Source organism: Sodiomyces alcalophilus (assembly GCF_042370955.1).
Source record: "Sodiomyces alcalophilus JCM 7366 unplaced genomic scaffold ACRALscaffold_1, whole genome shotgun sequence".
NCBI classification, from domain to species: domain Eukaryota; kingdom Fungi; phylum Ascomycota; class Sordariomycetes; order Glomerellales; family Plectosphaerellaceae; genus Sodiomyces; species Sodiomyces alcalophilus.
In genome coordinates, this window is record NW_027263532.1 from 2130033 (window position 1) to 2146563 (window position 16531).

A 16531-nucleotide genomic window follows, 5' to 3' on the forward strand; every position below is an offset into this window, starting at 1 on the left:
CGCAAGAAGCGATCGGATCACTGACGATGCAACCCAGTAGCGACGTGCAATGGGGAACCATGCAAGAACAGAAAATCCTCTCGTATGTTTGTTTATTGAACTCTCCGCTCGGTGGGACGAGCCTATCCTTGGAAAGAGAATGCCCAGGCTATTGCGTCTTCTGCTTGGGGGCGCTTCTCAGGCGTCGCGAGATGGTCAGGAGGGTAGCGCTGATGACCATGAGAAACTCGAGGCCCAGCAGGCCGACCCACAGGCCGTTCAAGATCTTTTCCTCGTGGCCGCCGAACAAGAAGACGTTGTGCATTTTCTGGCGGAAAACGGGATACGCGCCGGTGATGAACAAAAGGGCTTCGAGAACGTAGAGCGAGTACCAGAAGGGACTGAAGCAGGGTGGAAATTGTCAGTCGGCGGATTGAATGGAAATATATACCAGAGGAAGAATGGGGAGGAAAAACGTACGCTCGTTCAGGAGTCAACTTGGTCCATTGCAAACCGTTGGGCTCACCGACCTGGGAAACCTGGCAAGCGACGAGGATGCCTCCAAGACAGAAAATCCAGAGGGAAAACATGCGGTGTAGGGGCTCCATATGTATGACCCGCTGCAAGAGCGAGTCGACAAATTCGGCCACGTCCATCCTACCCTGGCTCGGCGTTTTTTTGTTCCTTGTCTTTGTGTGCTTTGACCGCGTTTCGAACGAGAGAGGCGGGGGGGGGGGGGTTCGAACAAGACACGTAGCAAATCGAAATGGTGCACCAATTACTGATAAAATCGGTGGGAATTGCTCGTCATGCGCGGCATGGGTGAGGGGGAGGCGTAGAGGAAAAGGGGCCGATGGAAAACGATGGATGTCCGTCGTCTTTTATTCAATTTATCCGTTTTCTTGACCTCGGAATAAGTCATTAAATCAATGCGACGCTGTTGAGCACGGTACCACTTTGACAGCTGGGCCTGTGCGCGTAGCATACGCTGCCAGGTGTGAGACGGGTTATTTACCCCACTGTCTGTGCCTTTCCAGGTGTCAGCACCCTTGTCCGCACTAACAATGAGAATCGTGGCGTCTCGGTCTGGCCAGATCAACCCGAAGCGATAGCATTCGGAAAAGCTGCCTCCGTGTGGAAATTAAATGGCAGAGTATGAGTTGGGTCGGCGTGAGCAGCCGATGGATGATAAGTAATCCGTGCCGTTTCGGAGTGGTGAGATGTTGTTTAGCTTTGTATTCGAGGACTTTAGTTGACGCGATGAAATTGTTCGGGTAGTGGAGACGCAGAGTCAGAATAGTACACCCCTACCAGGGTTTAATACGTTAGTTTGCGACTTTGCCCCACATCTCGACCGTTCATTGGATTACGCTGCCGATCGGTACCTTCCCATACAATTTTGTATGGAGAGGTACAAAGCGTTATGTCGCCACGAGACTGACGTCAACAAATTATTGAGGTACATATGGTGTTGAAGCAATGGAATCGGATTTCTGAGTAGGTATAAGTACATTGATTTACTAATCAATACCATACAAGAGTAAGTACCTATACTTAGGTGGGTCACTCATTCTCATTATCCAGTTATATAAGGGAAGTGGGACTTGTACACGAGCTAACCTATTAAACCCTGGTAGAGGTGTACACTACGCATGTACACAAATATGGCTTCATTCGAGACTCCATACTTTGTATACTACGAAGTACACACGTACACTACAGGTGGAGGGAGATGGCTGCGGCGCCCTCACAGCCAGGCTTCTTTCACATGCGGCGCTCTTCCACCAAGTCCCTGGTTCATTACGTAAGGGTCCAGTGATGAGGCGCGTAACACGGATGAGCCACCTGGAATGACGTAATGCTGTTGCCCCTCACCCATTATCCCTTCCCAAACTGAGCTCATCGTCACAGCAAGCAGGACCAAGGTACAGTACATACATACCTCAGTACATATTATGGCCTGGAGTCTTGCGGTTGCCTGAAGAATCTAGGTATACAACGTACCCATTCGTCCATTCCTCCATTTCTCTGTCGTGATTAAAACCCCTCCTTATTACACCCCGCCACTCTGCTCTCTGCTACTCATCCCCCATTCTTCAACCCAGGACGACGAAACTCGCCTCGAATAACAGAAAAGAAAAACTTCAGATCCATCCCACCAACAAGTTTATTATCTTCCACACCATCCTCACCATGGCTGCCAACACGGTAAACGTCAAAAATATCGCGTCGTCGACTGACGAGAAGGAGATTCGCGACTTTTTCAGCTTCTGGTACGTTGGCACCGCTCCCCCTCCCTCCTGCGACTCCTGCGACTCCTGCGACTGAAGGCTATATCCGTCATCGTATCAATTCCATCGCATACTGACACCGAATAGCGGCAAGATTACCGATCTCCAGGTCACTCCCTCGGGAGACACCAAGGAAGCCACCGTCACCTTTGAAAAAGAAACGGCCGCCAAGACGGCCCTGCTCCTGAACAACACCCAGCTAGGCGCGTCGCAGATCAGCGTCGCCAGCGCCACGGGCGACCAGTCGGACGACGGCTCGCACTTTGCCAAGACGGAGGCCGGCGTCAACCGCGACACGGACGACATTGCCCAGGAGGACAAGCCGCGCGCGCGCATCCTGGCCGAGTACCTGGCCCACGGCTACGTCATCGGCGACGCGGCGCTGCAGCGCGCCATCGAGCTCGACGCCCAGCACGGCATCTCCAAGCGCTTCCTCAACACGCTCCAGTCGCTCGACCAAAAGTACCAGGCCACCGACCGCGCCCGCGCCACCGACCAGACCTACGGCCTGACCGCCCGCGCCCAGGGCTTCTTCGGCGGCCTCAACAGCTACTTTGAAAAGGCCGCCAACTCGCCCACCGGCAAGCGCATCGTCCAGTTCTACACCGACTCGCAGCGCCAGGTCAACGACATCCACGCCGAGGCCCGCCGCCTTGCCGACCTCAAGAAGGAACAGCACGGCGGCAGCGCCTACAAGGCCGCCGGGCTCGAGAAGGTCTTTGGGAAGGAGAGGGGGCATGGCCAGGAGCAGGGGCAGGGGCAGGGGCAGACCGTGCCTCCCGCTACGGGGGAGACGGTCGGCACCACCTCGCCCATCCAGCCGGATGATACCACTGCTGTTCCGCTGTCCAAGCCTGGAACTGCAGGCGAGAAGGCTTAAACCGGGTCTGTGGTACTGTGACGGTCATTGGCAATTGAGGTAGTGGTATGCTTTGCTTTGTAAGGGCTGGGGCTTGGGCTTGGTTTGGGCCAGGATTCGGTTATCTGTGTGCACTCTGATGTCTTTTGACCGTTTGGCGTTGAAGGATGCGTTTTGCCATTCTATGAGCAGAAATAAAATCTAATAATTCCTTGATATGTGCCAGTCACCTCAGTCGATCTGATTGAAGGCCGTCATTACACGTAGAACTCGGGTGTTTACTACGAATATACGATTATGTTCTTCAGGGTTGGGTTTCTGAAACTCGGACCTCGGTACCTGATATCGAAACGAGAATTATTATTATGTGAGAGACCTGAATTCCGAATGGCTCTGCGGTGGCTATCATACGCACCGGCAACGTATCAGTGATCACACCATTTGTTCGCTTTCCGTATTTTCATTTATTTTTATTTAATTCAGGATGAAATCGAAAGACAACTCAAGTGGCATTGCTGTTACATCGTATCGTACACCTCCGCATTGTAAAACTGTCCCGTTCATCCTCCAATATCACGCTCGATAAGACGCTGTAATCCCTGCCATTCATGTTTACTTCTTCTTTGCGTACTTCTCCTTGAGGACAGCCTCCATTGGGCCCTCGGGGTTTGACGTGAGATGCTACAAGCAATTGTTAGCACACTGGCATAAACCATTGAACAGCAGGAGACTAACCTTGAACTGCTCCTTGTTCATCTCGTCCTTCTGATCCGTCTGGTCGGTGCCGTGTCCCGAGGCAGGCGGGTCGTTGAGCTGGGGACCGGACTGGCGCTCGGGCGGGGGAGATTGGCGTCCCTCAGACATGATGTGTTGTTTGTGGTTTGAGACGGTAAGTTGTAGGTAATGGTCGCGAAGGATGGTGATATGCAGAGTGAGATTGGTTTGCTTTGGCTTGTTACTTGTAACAGTAAAGGTTTATTCTCCTAGGTCACAAATCGCAGACGGAATATTATATACGGCTGGGAGTGTCACCTGGGCTCAAGCTGCCGTCTTACTCATCTCCTTGAATGGCGTAGGTGGTTGCTTCCCTACGTTTACTTCGTAATGTCTCGCCCGTCACATCGACAACGTCATGTCCGCAGTTTGACGTCATCTTTGTGGACGTATTTGGAGGGGACCTCTGGTGGGGATGAGGGGCACCACGGATCCCGCACAGTAACCCACTACAGTATAACTGATATTGATACTGTAGCTTGACCCGTCCCTAGGTACGAAACACAGATACAAAAGACTGACGTCTCACATGCCTTCCCAGAAACATACACACAAACACACTAACACACTAACAACAGCAACAGAGCCAATAACAACAACGACGACGACGATAGAGGAGATGGGGGGCCAGGTGGGCCAGGCGGACCAGGCGGCCCAAGGCCAAAGGCGGCGTACTGCCTCCGGGGTCCAAGCAATGCCGGCGGGGGCGTAGATAACCCACAGGCATTACTTCTTCCTCGTTGTCGTCGTTGTCGTCGTCGTCGTCGTTGTCGTCGTCGTCGTCGTTGTCGTCGTCCTGATTAGAACTACAGTCGGAATAACCAAATAGTACAGTCGGAATAACGCGCCTCTTTATTTATTATATAATTTGTTTAGAATAAGGGTTTATGGTCGACTTATTCGGACTATAGTAAACTCTTAATCGGACCATAGTCCAATTAATCACAGCTCTTGACAGGCCCCGCTACCTAGTGTACTAAGAATACATTGAAAGGCACGAAGATTAACAGAAAGTAATAACAGTACTCTAGGCCAATCGTATAAGAGCAATGCTATAAACAGCGAGTTAATCAAAGTATCGGACCCCTAGGTTAAAGCGTGAATAACTTACGACGTTGGCGTAGAAAATCCAAATAAATTCGTATTATATAGCCTAATGGCGCTGTAAGGTGAGTACTCACTCATGATTTGATCTTATGAGACGTGTCGTGTAGTCGAGTTGTTGCGGCCATGTGGTCATGACGCATGTTGTACCTCTGTAACACCCTCTGCACTGTGCGAGCTATCCCCCACTTCCGCTTCCACCTTCACTCGGTGAGCCTCGGTATCCGGTGAGGGCGGGGAAGACAACCTCGTGGAAGTGTCAAATCATTCCTAGAAACCACGGCCTTTCATAATGAACACGCTGTTGATTCGAAACTATTGATTACCGTCAAGCTACATACGAGGCAGTACAATATTACATCCGATATAGCCCCTGAAACGAAAACGTCCGTGTCCGCCAAGATCGAAAAGGAAATTAGACAGAAAAGAAAAAAGTCATTCCAGTCTCTACGACCCGACCCTTTACTTCTTCTTCTTGCCGCCGCCGAGGGCGCTCGTCACGCTGCCCAGGCCCAAACCTTCGAGGATACGGTTGAGGCCCAGCGATCCCAGCAAGCCGTCGACGATTCCGCCCAATCCAAGGCCGCCCAGCTGTATTATCATGCGTTGTCAGTTTCATTCCGTCAAAAAGACAGGGCACGTCAATAAAATGGTCCACGTACCAGACGACCGACGAGATTCAATACACCCGCCAGCAAGAGCCCGACTGCCGCTAGAATCTGGAACAAAGGCTCCGTCAAGAGCGCCCAGAGCGGGTTCAGCTTCTCCTTCGCGTGAGGCATGTCCTCAATCTTCCTCTTTGCCGATTCGATACACGTCGTGACCGTGCCCGTCAACTAGAATCGTCCATCGTCAGCTTTCCTCCTGGGAGTCCTAGTCTGGGATGACAAACGTACCTCCTTCAGCACCTCGGCCAAGTGATACTCGCCCGGAGTCGCATCCCGGCTGCCGGCCTTTTGCTTGGCATTCCGCTGAATGCGCCCGTCGGGGTCCATCCCCCGGATCGATCCGTTCAGCTCGCTGAGGATCTTGCCGCCCTCCTCGATGAGCGGCCTGACCTGCTTGACCAGCTCCTCCTCGTCGAGCTCCTCCTTGGGCGTCCGCTCCGCCTTGTCAATCTTGTCCGTGATCATGGTGCAGATGGGCCGGATCTTGTCGAGGCCCTGCTCGACAATCCCGGCGAGGTCCTTGGCCAGCTTCTCGTCCTTCTCGGCCTGCTCCCGCGCCTGCTTCTCCTCGGGCGTCTCCTCCGGCGCCGGGATGTCCTCCAGGAGCGACACGTGGCCCACCGTCTGGCCCTTCGAGTCCACCACGTCGTTGTCGCCGTCAATCTCCTTGCCCGCGCACACGTTGAGGTCGCCCGACGTCAGCTTGCCCATCAGGTTGTGGTCGTCGTCGTATACTTCGCCTTGCTTGTTGACCCGCCGCCCTTCCATCGGGCCCTTGGGCTTCTCCGGCTCGGCCTCGGGCTCCCACCGCTCCGCCTTGCCGATCGAGTTGCCGTTGCGGTCGAGAATTTCGCCGTCCTCGTCCACCATGCGCCCAAAAAGGACCTTGACGTCTCCCTCCACCAATCTGCCGACGATGTCGTCCTGCTTCGTGACGACCATGCCGTCCTTTCGGACGGTGCACTCCCCGAGATCGGCAAACGGGCCTTCTTTTGCTCCTTCGCGTTCGGCTACGGAAGATATGCGTTAGCTGCCCGCATTCTAGCTCAGAAAAGAGAAAGAGAAGAAAAAGGGCTTGTCGTAGTACTTACCCTCAGGCACGAGATCAACAGTGCCCAGAACATCGCCCGTCTCGGACAGGACCTCGCCGTTCTTGTTGCACATGTGACCGCGCAGCTTCTTGATGTCGCTGCCCTCCGCGACGCGCCCAAAGATGGCGCCGCTGGAATCGACCGCGAATCCGGCCTTGTTGATCCGCTTACCCGCCAGGATTGACTTGTCGACCTCCGGTTCAGGTTCGGGCTCCTCGGGCTCCCACCTCTCGGCATGCCCGAGGACGTTCCCCTGACGATCCAGGACGTCGCCTTCCTCATCCACCAACTTACCCTTTAACTTCTTCGCATCACCGTCCACCAGGCGCCCAATGACCTCGCCCTTGCTGACAATGTCGCCGTTCGACTGCACCACGGCGTCGGGGAAGTCCTCGAACGGCGCCGGCTCCTTGAACTCCTGCCGCTCCTTCTCGGGGATGACTTCGCACTCGCCAATGACCTCGCCGGAATCGTTCCAGATCCGGCCCAGCTCGTCCGCCTTGCGCCCGACGAGCTGCTTGATTTCGCCCGACTTGACGCGCCCAATCGCCTCGTTCTTGTCGTTGACCAGGTTTCCTCCCTTGTTCACCCGCAGGCCCTTGAGGAGGGCGAGATTGGCTTTGACCTCTTCCTCCAGCTCCTGCGCAATTTCCGACTTGAGCTCGACCCGCCCAATCTCGGACCCTTCGTCGTCCATGACGCCGCCCCCGGGCGTAATGGGCCGTCCGGCCAGGTCGGCTGGCTCGCCCTCGACCACTTTGCCGATCGACTCGTTGTCGTATATGACCTTGCCTTCGTCGTCAATCTCGGCACCCTCAAATTTTTGAAAGGGCGCTGGGAGCATTTCGCCAGGCACTTGGACCGTCTCCATCTCGTCGAGTTGAGATTTGGCAGCTTCAGATAGACCTTGTGCCTCCTCTGGAGCCTCTTCGGCCTTCTCCTCCAGTTCTCCTTCAGGGACTCCTTCGGCAGCCTCTTCGGCCTTCTCCTCAAGTTCTCCTTCAGGGGCTCCTTCAGGGGCCCCTTCAGTAACTTCCCCCTCTTTCTTTTCAAGCTCCTCCGGTGCTCCCTCGGGCTTCTCGACTTCTTCCTGCGGTACCCCTTCAGGGGTCTCTTCGGCTTTCTTCTCGAGTTCCTCAGGAGCTCCCTCGGCAGTCTCCTCGGCTTCCTTAGACGCCTCTTCAGCTCCTGGTACTCCTTCGGGCACCTCCTCTTTCTTTTCAAGGCCCTCTGCTGCCTCCTCGGTTTCTTTCTCTGGCTCTTCGGCGGCCTCTTCTGCTTTCTCCTCCACTCCCTCGACCTTCTCAGCCCCCTCTTCAGCTCCCGGTGCCTCCTCCGCAACGCCTTCACCCTTCTCCTCCGCCTCCTTGGCATCCGGCATACCCGGGGTCTCAATCTTGGACTCGTCCGCCTCGCTCCCTGGCGGCTGCGACCTCGTCTCCGCAGACTCCTGGTCCTTCATGTCGATGGGAGCAGCTTCGGCAGCCTTGTCAGTCTCCTCAAACAGTTCTTTCTTTGCCTCCTCCGTCATCTCCTCCTTCTCCCCGACATCTCTCTCCTCCGGCTTTTCGCCCAATACGCCGCCCAGGATGCCTCCGACACCCGACGCGGCGCCTTCGGCATCTGACTGTCCCTTACCACCGAGTCCCAACTCTTTTGTGAGGGCCTCGACGACGGGAAGTCCCTGGCTGATGGTGTTGACGGAGCCATCGGCGGGGTCAACAATGGCTTTGATGCCCTTTGCGGCGCCCATGAGGTTGAACCCCCCTGACTCGCTCTTCTTGTCGTCGAGCGGCTCGGCGTGGCCCACGATGCCGCCCTGTTTTCCGATGATGTCTCCCGTTGCTGTGACCACACTGCCAACTGTTTGTTGTAACTTGTGTCAATGCTGGAGCCAACAGTAGATGGGACGCTGTGCTTACCTAGACCACTGGCATCTCCCTCCGTGACTTTTCCCACGGGGTTTCCGCTCTCATCCACCACGTCGCCGGTTTTCCCGATGATTCCACCAACAAGGTTCTCGCCTTTTTGCTGGATTTCAGATTCCTGGGCTGTTTCTTTTTGTTAGTCTCTCTAGTCTCACCAAGTCTTCCTCATGGCAGATTCTCCGGGGGGTGATGGTGATCTTACTGGGGTTGCCCTGTTGCTTCCCCCCTTTCTCGACGGCCGAACTCGCCATGGCTATCGTGAAATGTCTCGATGTGAATTAATTAATTACAGAATGATACTGAATTTCGTTTGAATATCCAATTCGTAAAAATAGAAATGTTTCTCAAAGTTGGGATATCTTTCGAGGTAAATGGTCCGTAAAAACTGTCGTCTCACCTCTCATGAATTCAAACCATCGTCCATTATATGTCAGGACGTCTTATAAGCTCACTATATCGACTCGACTCGGATCCAAACCTTGCATGGGCACGTCTTACGTCAAACGACCGTTCGACACGAGTTCCAAGTTTCCATCTCTTTTCCCTTAGTTGCTTCGTAGCTCTCCCCATACTTTCCAGCACGGGATCCCTTCAATGATCTCATCAGTCAGGGTCCTCGGTCGCATTGACGTCCATATCATGACGCAAAGCCACACACCATCGTGGCAGCCACAACTTTAACTGGAGCCAACGATCAGCCCGCCTCTTTCCCCAGTGACGCCAATTGGGCCAGGAGGGCGTCAGCGAGGGCATAAGCCGAGATGGTGTGGGCACTTGGAAGGACGGAAAGGCTCGGTCTGACATGGGCCTCCAGAGGATCGGGGCAATCTGTTTGGAATCTCCGTCATTTCCCAGATGCGCGTCTGTTACGGCTAACACTTGCACTCATCCTCTACTCAGTACGGAAGAGAGTGAGTCGGCCATCGAGATTCAGCTCGTCATAGCCACATGACGAAACGCCACAGATGGGCGATCCCTGAGGCGTACGCGTCCGACTCGCCACACGGATGAGGGAATCTCATCATAAGGTACCCACGTGCTGTCTTATTTGTGTGGACTGAAGGTACGAAGGTATGAAGGTATATGGATGGATTTCAGTATGGAAATACCAGATTTGAACCTGGGCCCTGTTATACCCGGCAAATCCCCCCTAACCAAACGACGCCCCAACTCCCCAAACGACCACGCTATCTATAGACACCTGCGAAGACTACGTAGACCAGTAGACACTTTTCATCACTGCTACCCCGTTCCAATGTGAATGTTTGGACCCTCTCCCCCATTAAACACCGTGGGTATCTTGATGATCAACTGAACTCCATCGTTTGTAGACTTGACATCCAAATAAATCTCAGACGGGCTAGGCGCCGCAGTCGGCCTTGGCCTGTTCCTGTCTCGGGCGTCTCGTGATGGCCCTGCAGTGCGACTGCGACTGTCCCGCCCAGTTTGTCGGGCCAGGTGATCCGGGTCAAAGTGGCCGACGACATTCCCGCTCGCGTCGAGGATATTACCATGATGATCCACCTTCAGTCCGTCGCCCATCCCCTGGATCGGCTGCGGCGAAGGAGGGCTTGAGGGGTGTTGCGCCGCGTCGTTTTCGGCCACGTAGCCGGCGACCTGGCCGTCTTCGTCCAGGATCTCACCCGTCGCGGATACGGGCCGGCCGATCATGGACGGCAGGTCGCCGGCGGCGCGGCCGAGGACCTGACCGTCCCAGTCGAGGATGTTGCCGAACTCGTCGACGTATTTGCCCTCCAGGCCCTCGGCCAGCTGGGCGAGGTTGGGAGGGATGGCAAGGCCGGAGGCGATGGGCGTTACTTTGGGAATTTGGATGGGCGGATTTTGTCCTTCGCTGACCCCATCCCTCAAATCCTCACCCTCAGCGCCCTCCTTCTCGTTCTCCGCATCCTCCTCCTTGCTTTCGAGGGGTGGTTTGGCTGGGGTGGGCGTCTGGCTCTGGCGGCGGGCCGGTTCGGGTGAAACATGCTCGGTACGCACCGTGGTCGGGTTTGGTGAGACATTGTTCGTACGTGGCCTGGACGTCGGGGCTGATTCCTTTCTCGGGTGGAGAGGGATCTCTTTGGATCCCCTGACGTGAACGGGCCCGCTATTGTGGGGTGGTGGCTGATCCGGTGGATCAGTGACGCGGTCCGGTTTCTGGGAAGATTGGGTATCTCGTTGAGACCCAAACTCCGAAGGCGGCGCCCGCGATTTCGACGTGAGACGAGGTAGAACGGGACGCTGTTGACTTTCCGAGGGACGTTTTGTCTCGCCGGTCTGGTGATCCTCAGTTGGGCCTGTGGCCGGGACGTCGACTACCTCGTCGTTTTCATGTTTCCCGTTCCTGTCATTCTCCTGGGATACTCGGCGGGAAAAAGTGGGCGAATTAGATGGCGATGCGGCTGGGCTGTGATGAGACGAAGACGACATAGGGCCGGAGCCCCGGCGGACCACGGGGCTATCACCCGGCATGGGAAAGCTCTCTACAGCCACGCGGAGTGGGCTGACTGGGGTTTCTTCCTCCTGGTTGGCTTGCAGTGGGGTGGATGTTGATCCAGGGACGGACAACAGTCACGGAAGTGACCGGGAAAGTGTGTGGCTTTGGGAAGGCGGCTCAAACGAGAGCCAACAAGCACGCTGCGGTTGCGTCAGAACAAACGTCAGAGGGTAAGGGAAGGGGAAAGGATGATCGACTATGTGGCGTAAGGCAGGGAACTGTTGATATGAAGAGGTCGAAAAAGGGGAGGGGAAAGCAAGAGAAGATAATAGGATGATTAGCCGACGGACATACCTTATTTCCCAATACACTAACTTGTGCTTTAACGTTTGAGTCCGGTCTGAGAATGTGCACAACGTCTGTGAGTTGATAGGAAGAGAGGAGGAAGCGCCGAAGCAGCGATGCTAGAGTTGGTAGTAGAAGAGACCGATGACGTCGTTCATCGCCATGTCTTGGCAAGTCGTCCTGTTGTCTCGGGTAGGTATTTGGCTACGTCCTTGGCAGACTAGACAAGGGTATTGTGGGAGAAGAGTGAAGGGGATGAAGGGAAATCCTGGTTTTTGGACAGAGGTCGGGATGCCAAGTGACCAAATCGAGAACGTCCCTCGTAGGTACATCCTTGTGGTTATGGTCCGTGCACGTGCCTGCCGGGGCGGCACCCATGTAACGGTTACAACCGGCTCGCGATGCTACTGTACCTCAACCGAGACAACATGCCGAGTCGCATGTTCACCTTTAGCATATCTGTATTATACCGAGAATCTCTTAAACAGCTAAGTTTTATCGGTAGACGCATAAACCATACGAATACAGTTTGGGAGTCACATACAGTCGTCTTCAGGGGCAGCCTGGATAGGGATGTATTGGTTAAAACACGTCTCCATCTCAGCCTTTCTCATGATACCACACTTTATGGCTCTTTGCTCGCTCTTCTTAATCACATCCTGGCATCAAAGTCGGAAGCAAGTGGGCCGTGATAGCATTGTAGCATTGGCTCTATTATTACGGCAGCCGACCCAAATCCAGGTGTATTCTCTCCCTGCATCAAATCGTAAAAAATCCGCTCTTGCAATAGTGTAATATAAGAAACAAGAAAAAGACGACAAAATCCAAGAAAAGTATGACCCTAGTACTTCGTATGGCAAATTCGGAAAAGGTTCGCCGCCCGCCCGTAATATTTTGCGCCATTCATTCAATTCCTGCGAGCACGAGACAACGGTAACCGATTAGCCCCATATGAACTGCCCACATGTGTCTATACATGCGTGTGCTGTTGTGCGGTGGCGCGGGTAGTGGTGTGGTGTGTATGAAGGGGAAGAGTCGTTTATTTCAGCCCGTCCTTTGGTAGAAAGGGAGAGTAAGAAACCGGACGGAAACTGACGGGGAGCGCAAAAGGGGAGAAGACGGTTTATGAGGCCGTCGTGCGGAAGACGAAGACAAAGACAACAACGAAAGGGACAAGGGAAGGGTGAAAGACTTACAAGAGAGCCAGTTCTAAATCACCATGAATCCTCGCCTTGAGGGTAATCTCGACATCGAGGTTCAGATCCAGTCGTAGGCGGAGGGTATCGCTCTTGCCCCCGCCGCCGCCTTGGTTCTCGAGCGCACCGCCCGCGACGTTGCCGAGCGTGTTCGTCACGCCGCCCACGACGCCCTGTGCCGTGTCGCCGACCGAGTCGAGCCCGCCCAGCCCGCCCAGGGGACCGTCCGACTGGCGCTTCTGCATCTGGCTGTCCTGTTGCTGCTGCTGCTGCTGCTGTGGCCTGCGGCGCCGCCTCTGGCGCTGGGGGGCCACCTGCTGGGGGACCTCTTCCGTGGCGCTGGCTTCATCTTCCGATGCGTACTTGGTTGTCTCTCGGCGTGGGGAGGCCATGATTCGTTACTTGTCCGAGATGGTTCTGTGGACGTTGATATGGATAGTGGTGCTGGTGTGTAAGTGAAGGTTGAGATGGGAGTGTAAGTGATATGGAAGCGAACGTCTTGGTGGTGGCTGGGCTAAGTAGTATCCAAAGTCCAAAGTCCTTTTCCGTTTATTCCGTGGTGATATAGGCCAGGCCTAGTGATATAAAACTGGGCACCTGGGGGTCTTGGACGGTTCGAAATCAGGACAAGCTCTTTTTCGGTTCTTCAGGGTTCACTCCATTGGCCATGGTGGGTCTCGCGGTATGAGATCATGCTCCGGGGCAATGTAGTGTAGTCTAGGTTTTCTGTTTTCGTCCGTTGGACTTTTTCCTCACTCTTCATCGGAGGTAATTCGCAAGTTTCGTCACTGCCTGTGAATACCTAGGTACTCCGACCTCGCCTATCATCCATGACCAGCACTAAATGACGTCAAATATCCCATGGTGGTTGCAGAGTACGTACCCACTTCCCAGCCACATGCACAGACCACCATGATGACCAGGAGATCCACCCCGGTTCATATAGATCGACATAATGTGGCTCGTGCCCCCACACTGCCCGTTTCACGTTTCATGGGGTCTCCACTGGTCAAGCCACGGGTTCTTCGCGTGCCATTTTTCTTCCTTTTTTATTTTCTTTTCTTTTTCAAAAATGAGGAAAATACAACGACAATTTCTCCTCACTCTCCCATCGGACATGCACCCTCAATGACGCAGTTGTTTCTATTTCCGTTCAAACCCGATCCCGATGTTCTTTTCGGGCGGTCGAGACCCACGCCGTCGTCAGCGCAACTCGTCTCTAGTGTCGTCGCCCATGTTAGTCCCTGACATAGCGACTATCCACGCCCAGGGCCAACTGGCGCCGCAGAACCACCGACACGCATCTCTCCTCGCCCATCTGTTCGCGCAGAATCCCATCAGGGTCCCAATGAATCGCCCAACGGACGACCTTCCGACCCTCCCGTCCTCGTCCTGCTGCTGCTCCTTTTCCTGCTTCGTCCGATTCAGCCCCGCCAGCCTCCTTCTCGTCGACTTTTTCTTCTTCGTCCGGCCCTTCGTCGTGCTCTTCCTTGACGGCCACGAATCCCTCGCCACCCCCTCGTAACGCGACGAATTTCTCGTCTGCCGTCCAGTGCCACGTCCCGACAACGTGGCCCACCGTGTCCTTCCGGCTGCCGTATCGCACGGCGCGCGTGTCTGCGTCCACAAAGATCCACCCCAACGCTGGCGGGTCGTCGTTCGTCATACTCACCAGGCCCATGTGCTGTTCTTCTCCGGGGTACATGAAGTACCACCCAGAGAATTTGAATCCTTTGACCGGACAGGCGACGTGATCGACGTACAGCTGTGTTTTTATCTTCTCGTCAGTCTCGCGGACCATGAAAAAATATTCCTACCCCTGGGAAAAAGTCGTAGTCATTTTTTACCTTTCCGTCCGTCAACACCCCGATAGCCTCTTCTTCGACCCCGTCGATGGTCAGGGTAATGCCGAGTCCGAACTTGATCTTTTCTTTTTGCGCTTCATTCTGCGTCTTCTGCGCGCTTATCGCTTCGGCCACGCCAATAACCGTGGGTATGGCTGAGACGACGAGCAATCCGAGAACCATGGTGCCTGGGTACGAGGCTAGCAGCACGTCTCATGTCCAAGTGCTACTACGATGCAGGGCCGACTCGACAGCCTCCTTTTTTTTTCCCCCCCTTTTCTTCTCGAAAGAATCGTCGTGACAAGAGGCAGCTGTCCTGTAGGCTAACACTGGTGGGGATCTTCGTCATATGTCGCCCTTTCTCGATCCCGAGCGGCCCCCCTCTGGAAATCCCTGTCTCCAGATTAAAAGCCTAGTGGTCACCCGTCCCCTACACCAACACGACTACCCAACCACCCGACCACCCCATCCCCATACTCCACCACCATGGCGTGAATCCTTGATAATGGAGCCACCGCTACCCTTACGTCATGCCTACCCAGACACTTTAGTGCCAGCGTCCCGAATCTATGTGGCCAGGCCGCCAAGACGTCAACTAAATCATTATGAACTAGCTCTCCGTTCACTTCTCCACTGACCCTGCATGCCGGAACGGACCCTGATCGAAGGGAAACCGGTTCTTGGGCGTGAGACCAGAAGTATGAGTGATATCACTACACTAGCCTAGGCCTATGGTGAAAGACGTATGTTTACACCGACGTTGTATGGACTTGTATCTACGGGGATGAAAACCAGGTCTTCCCACTTTTTCCTTATTACATCACAAGATTTCTTATTACAGTCAGTTTCCCTCATATGATACCCGGCTCCTCCCAGACGGTATTCTAATTCAAGCCAGCTGGACACAAATCACCCATCACGACTAGTTCCGTTTAGACTCTGTTCGCGCGAAACTTACACTTCCCATCATCTTTGACTGTCATAAGGTGAGCATCAATATTAATCTCGTCGCATACCTGGTCGGACGAATGTAGATGGCTGACTTTTCAGTAACAGCCAGAAGAGCAATCGCAAACCGCCAAGACGAACAACATGGAGGACGCAAAGTCTCAGAAGGGGCCTCAGAAGGACCAGCCTCAGAAGAAACAGCCTCAAGAGGAACAAGAGGAACAGCCCCAGGAGGATCAGCCTCAGGAGGAACAGCCTCAAGAGGATCAGCCTCAGGAGGAACAGCCTCAAGAGGATCAGCCCGAGCAAGAAACCCCGGGCGTCGAGTCGGAGTCACGGCCCGACGTAGGCCAGACTCAGGCTGACAATGACGATGCGGAAGAGGGCGACGATGCCAGCCCTGCGCAAAACGGACCGAGCGAGGAGCAGAAAGATCAACGGCCACAAAAGCAGTCTCAAGAGAAGCCGCAGCGACAGAAGCAGCCACAGCAGCAGCAGGACCGAGGCGACCAAGACGGAGACCATCAAGACGATGACTACTACTCGGATGAATTCTCCGACGAGGGGGAACCATACTCAGACGAAGACCAAGCCTACTCGGACGAAGAACAAGACAACTACACCACGTCCGGCCCGCAGGCGCAGAGGGAGATGGAGCAACGACCTGCCCAGCAGCGAGACGATGCCCCGCGCACCATGACCGCGCAGCGGAAGAACCGCAGGCGCCCGCGGTGGGCCGAGGAGGAAGACGAAGAGGACGTCGCCAACAAGCAGATGGAGCCCCGTCGTCGCCGCCAGGACCCCTACATGCAGCAACAAAATCAAATGCGGATGCAGCAACAACAGCAACAGCAGCAGCAGATGCAGCAGCAAGGGGGCGGCGACAAGAAGGACCCGCTGAAGCTGAGGCTTGATTTGAACCTCGAAGTGGAAATCGAACTCAAGGCGAGGATCCATGGTGATCTTACCTTGGCTTTACTGTAAGTTGATGAGGTTCCTTTTTCTCACCTATTCTCACACTGCCTTTCCCCATTCTCTTCCACGACCCCTCGGCCCCCCCCCCCCCC

At 54.7% G+C, this 16531-nt stretch overlaps 8 protein-coding genes across 8 annotated transcripts; 2 read left to right on the forward strand and 6 right to left on the reverse strand.

Moving 5' to 3' along the window:
- Positions 1–148: 148 nt before the first annotated feature.
- ACRALDRAFT_2024078 (uncharacterized protein) lies at positions 149–569 on the reverse strand (the record flags this gene model as incomplete). The annotated part of the gene is made up of 2 exons (XM_071020191.1): positions 149–380; positions 460–569. 2 exons carry the CDS (start codon positions 567–569, stop codon positions 149–151), a joined length of 342 nt encoding a protein of 113 aa, XP_070879013.1.
- Positions 570–1937: 1368 nt separating this feature from the next.
- On the forward strand, positions 1938–3475 carry ACRALDRAFT_1060049 (uncharacterized protein). Its single transcript, XM_071016172.1, has 2 exons — positions 1938–2252; positions 2358–3475. Exons 1-2 carry the CDS (start codon positions 2173–2175, stop codon positions 3148–3150), a joined length of 873 nt encoding a protein of 290 aa, XP_070879014.1. The 5' UTR covers positions 1938–2172; the 3' UTR covers positions 3151–3475.
- A 37-nt stretch (positions 3476–3512) lies between these two features.
- ACRALDRAFT_1060048 (uncharacterized protein) lies at positions 3513–4178 on the reverse strand. The gene is made up of 2 exons (XM_071016171.1): positions 3865–4178; positions 3513–3810 (listed from the first exon to the last, which is right to left on the reverse strand). The coding sequence occupies exons 1-2, from the start codon at positions 3991–3993 to the stop codon at positions 3742–3744; spliced, it is 198 nt and encodes a 65-aa protein (XP_070879015.1). The 5' UTR covers positions 3994–4178; the 3' UTR covers positions 3513–3741.
- A 1291-nt stretch (positions 4179–5469) lies between these two features.
- On the reverse strand, positions 5470–8945 carry ACRALDRAFT_1079101 (uncharacterized protein; the record flags this gene model as incomplete). The annotated part of the gene is made up of 6 exons (XM_071018860.1): positions 5470–5598; positions 5670–5843; positions 5904–6685; positions 6767–8629; positions 8689–8817; positions 8897–8945. 6 exons carry the CDS (start codon positions 8943–8945, stop codon positions 5470–5472), a joined length of 3126 nt encoding a protein of 1041 aa, XP_070879016.1.
- Positions 8946–9639: 694 nt separating this feature from the next.
- On the reverse strand, positions 9640–11536 carry ACRALDRAFT_1060046 (uncharacterized protein). Its single transcript, XM_071016170.1, has one exon. The coding sequence runs from the start codon at positions 11164–11166 to the stop codon at positions 9937–9939; it is 1230 nt and encodes a 409-aa protein (XP_070879017.1). The 5' UTR covers positions 11167–11536; the 3' UTR covers positions 9640–9936.
- Positions 11537–11921: 385 nt separating this feature from the next.
- ACRALDRAFT_1060044 (uncharacterized protein) lies at positions 11922–13276 on the reverse strand. Its single transcript, XM_071016169.1, has 2 exons — positions 12673–13276; positions 11922–12530 (listed from the first exon to the last, which is right to left on the reverse strand). Exons 1-2 carry the CDS (start codon positions 13062–13064, stop codon positions 12521–12523), a joined length of 402 nt encoding a protein of 133 aa, XP_070879018.1. The 5' UTR covers positions 13065–13276; the 3' UTR covers positions 11922–12520.
- Positions 13277–13748: 472 nt separating this feature from the next.
- On the reverse strand, positions 13749–14828 carry ACRALDRAFT_1060043 (uncharacterized protein). Its single transcript, XM_071016168.1, has one exon. It carries the CDS (start codon positions 14471–14473, stop codon positions 13910–13912), a length of 564 nt encoding a protein of 187 aa, XP_070879019.1. The 5' UTR covers positions 14474–14828; the 3' UTR covers positions 13749–13909.
- Positions 14829–15608: 780 nt separating this feature from the next.
- Positions 15609–16448, forward strand: ACRALDRAFT_2024084 (uncharacterized protein; the record flags this gene model as incomplete). The annotated part of the gene is made up of 1 exon (XM_071020192.1): positions 15609–16448. The coding sequence occupies one exon, from the start codon at positions 15609–15611 to the stop codon at positions 16446–16448; it is 840 nt and encodes a 279-aa protein (XP_070879020.1).
- Positions 16449–16531: the final 83 nt, after the last annotated feature.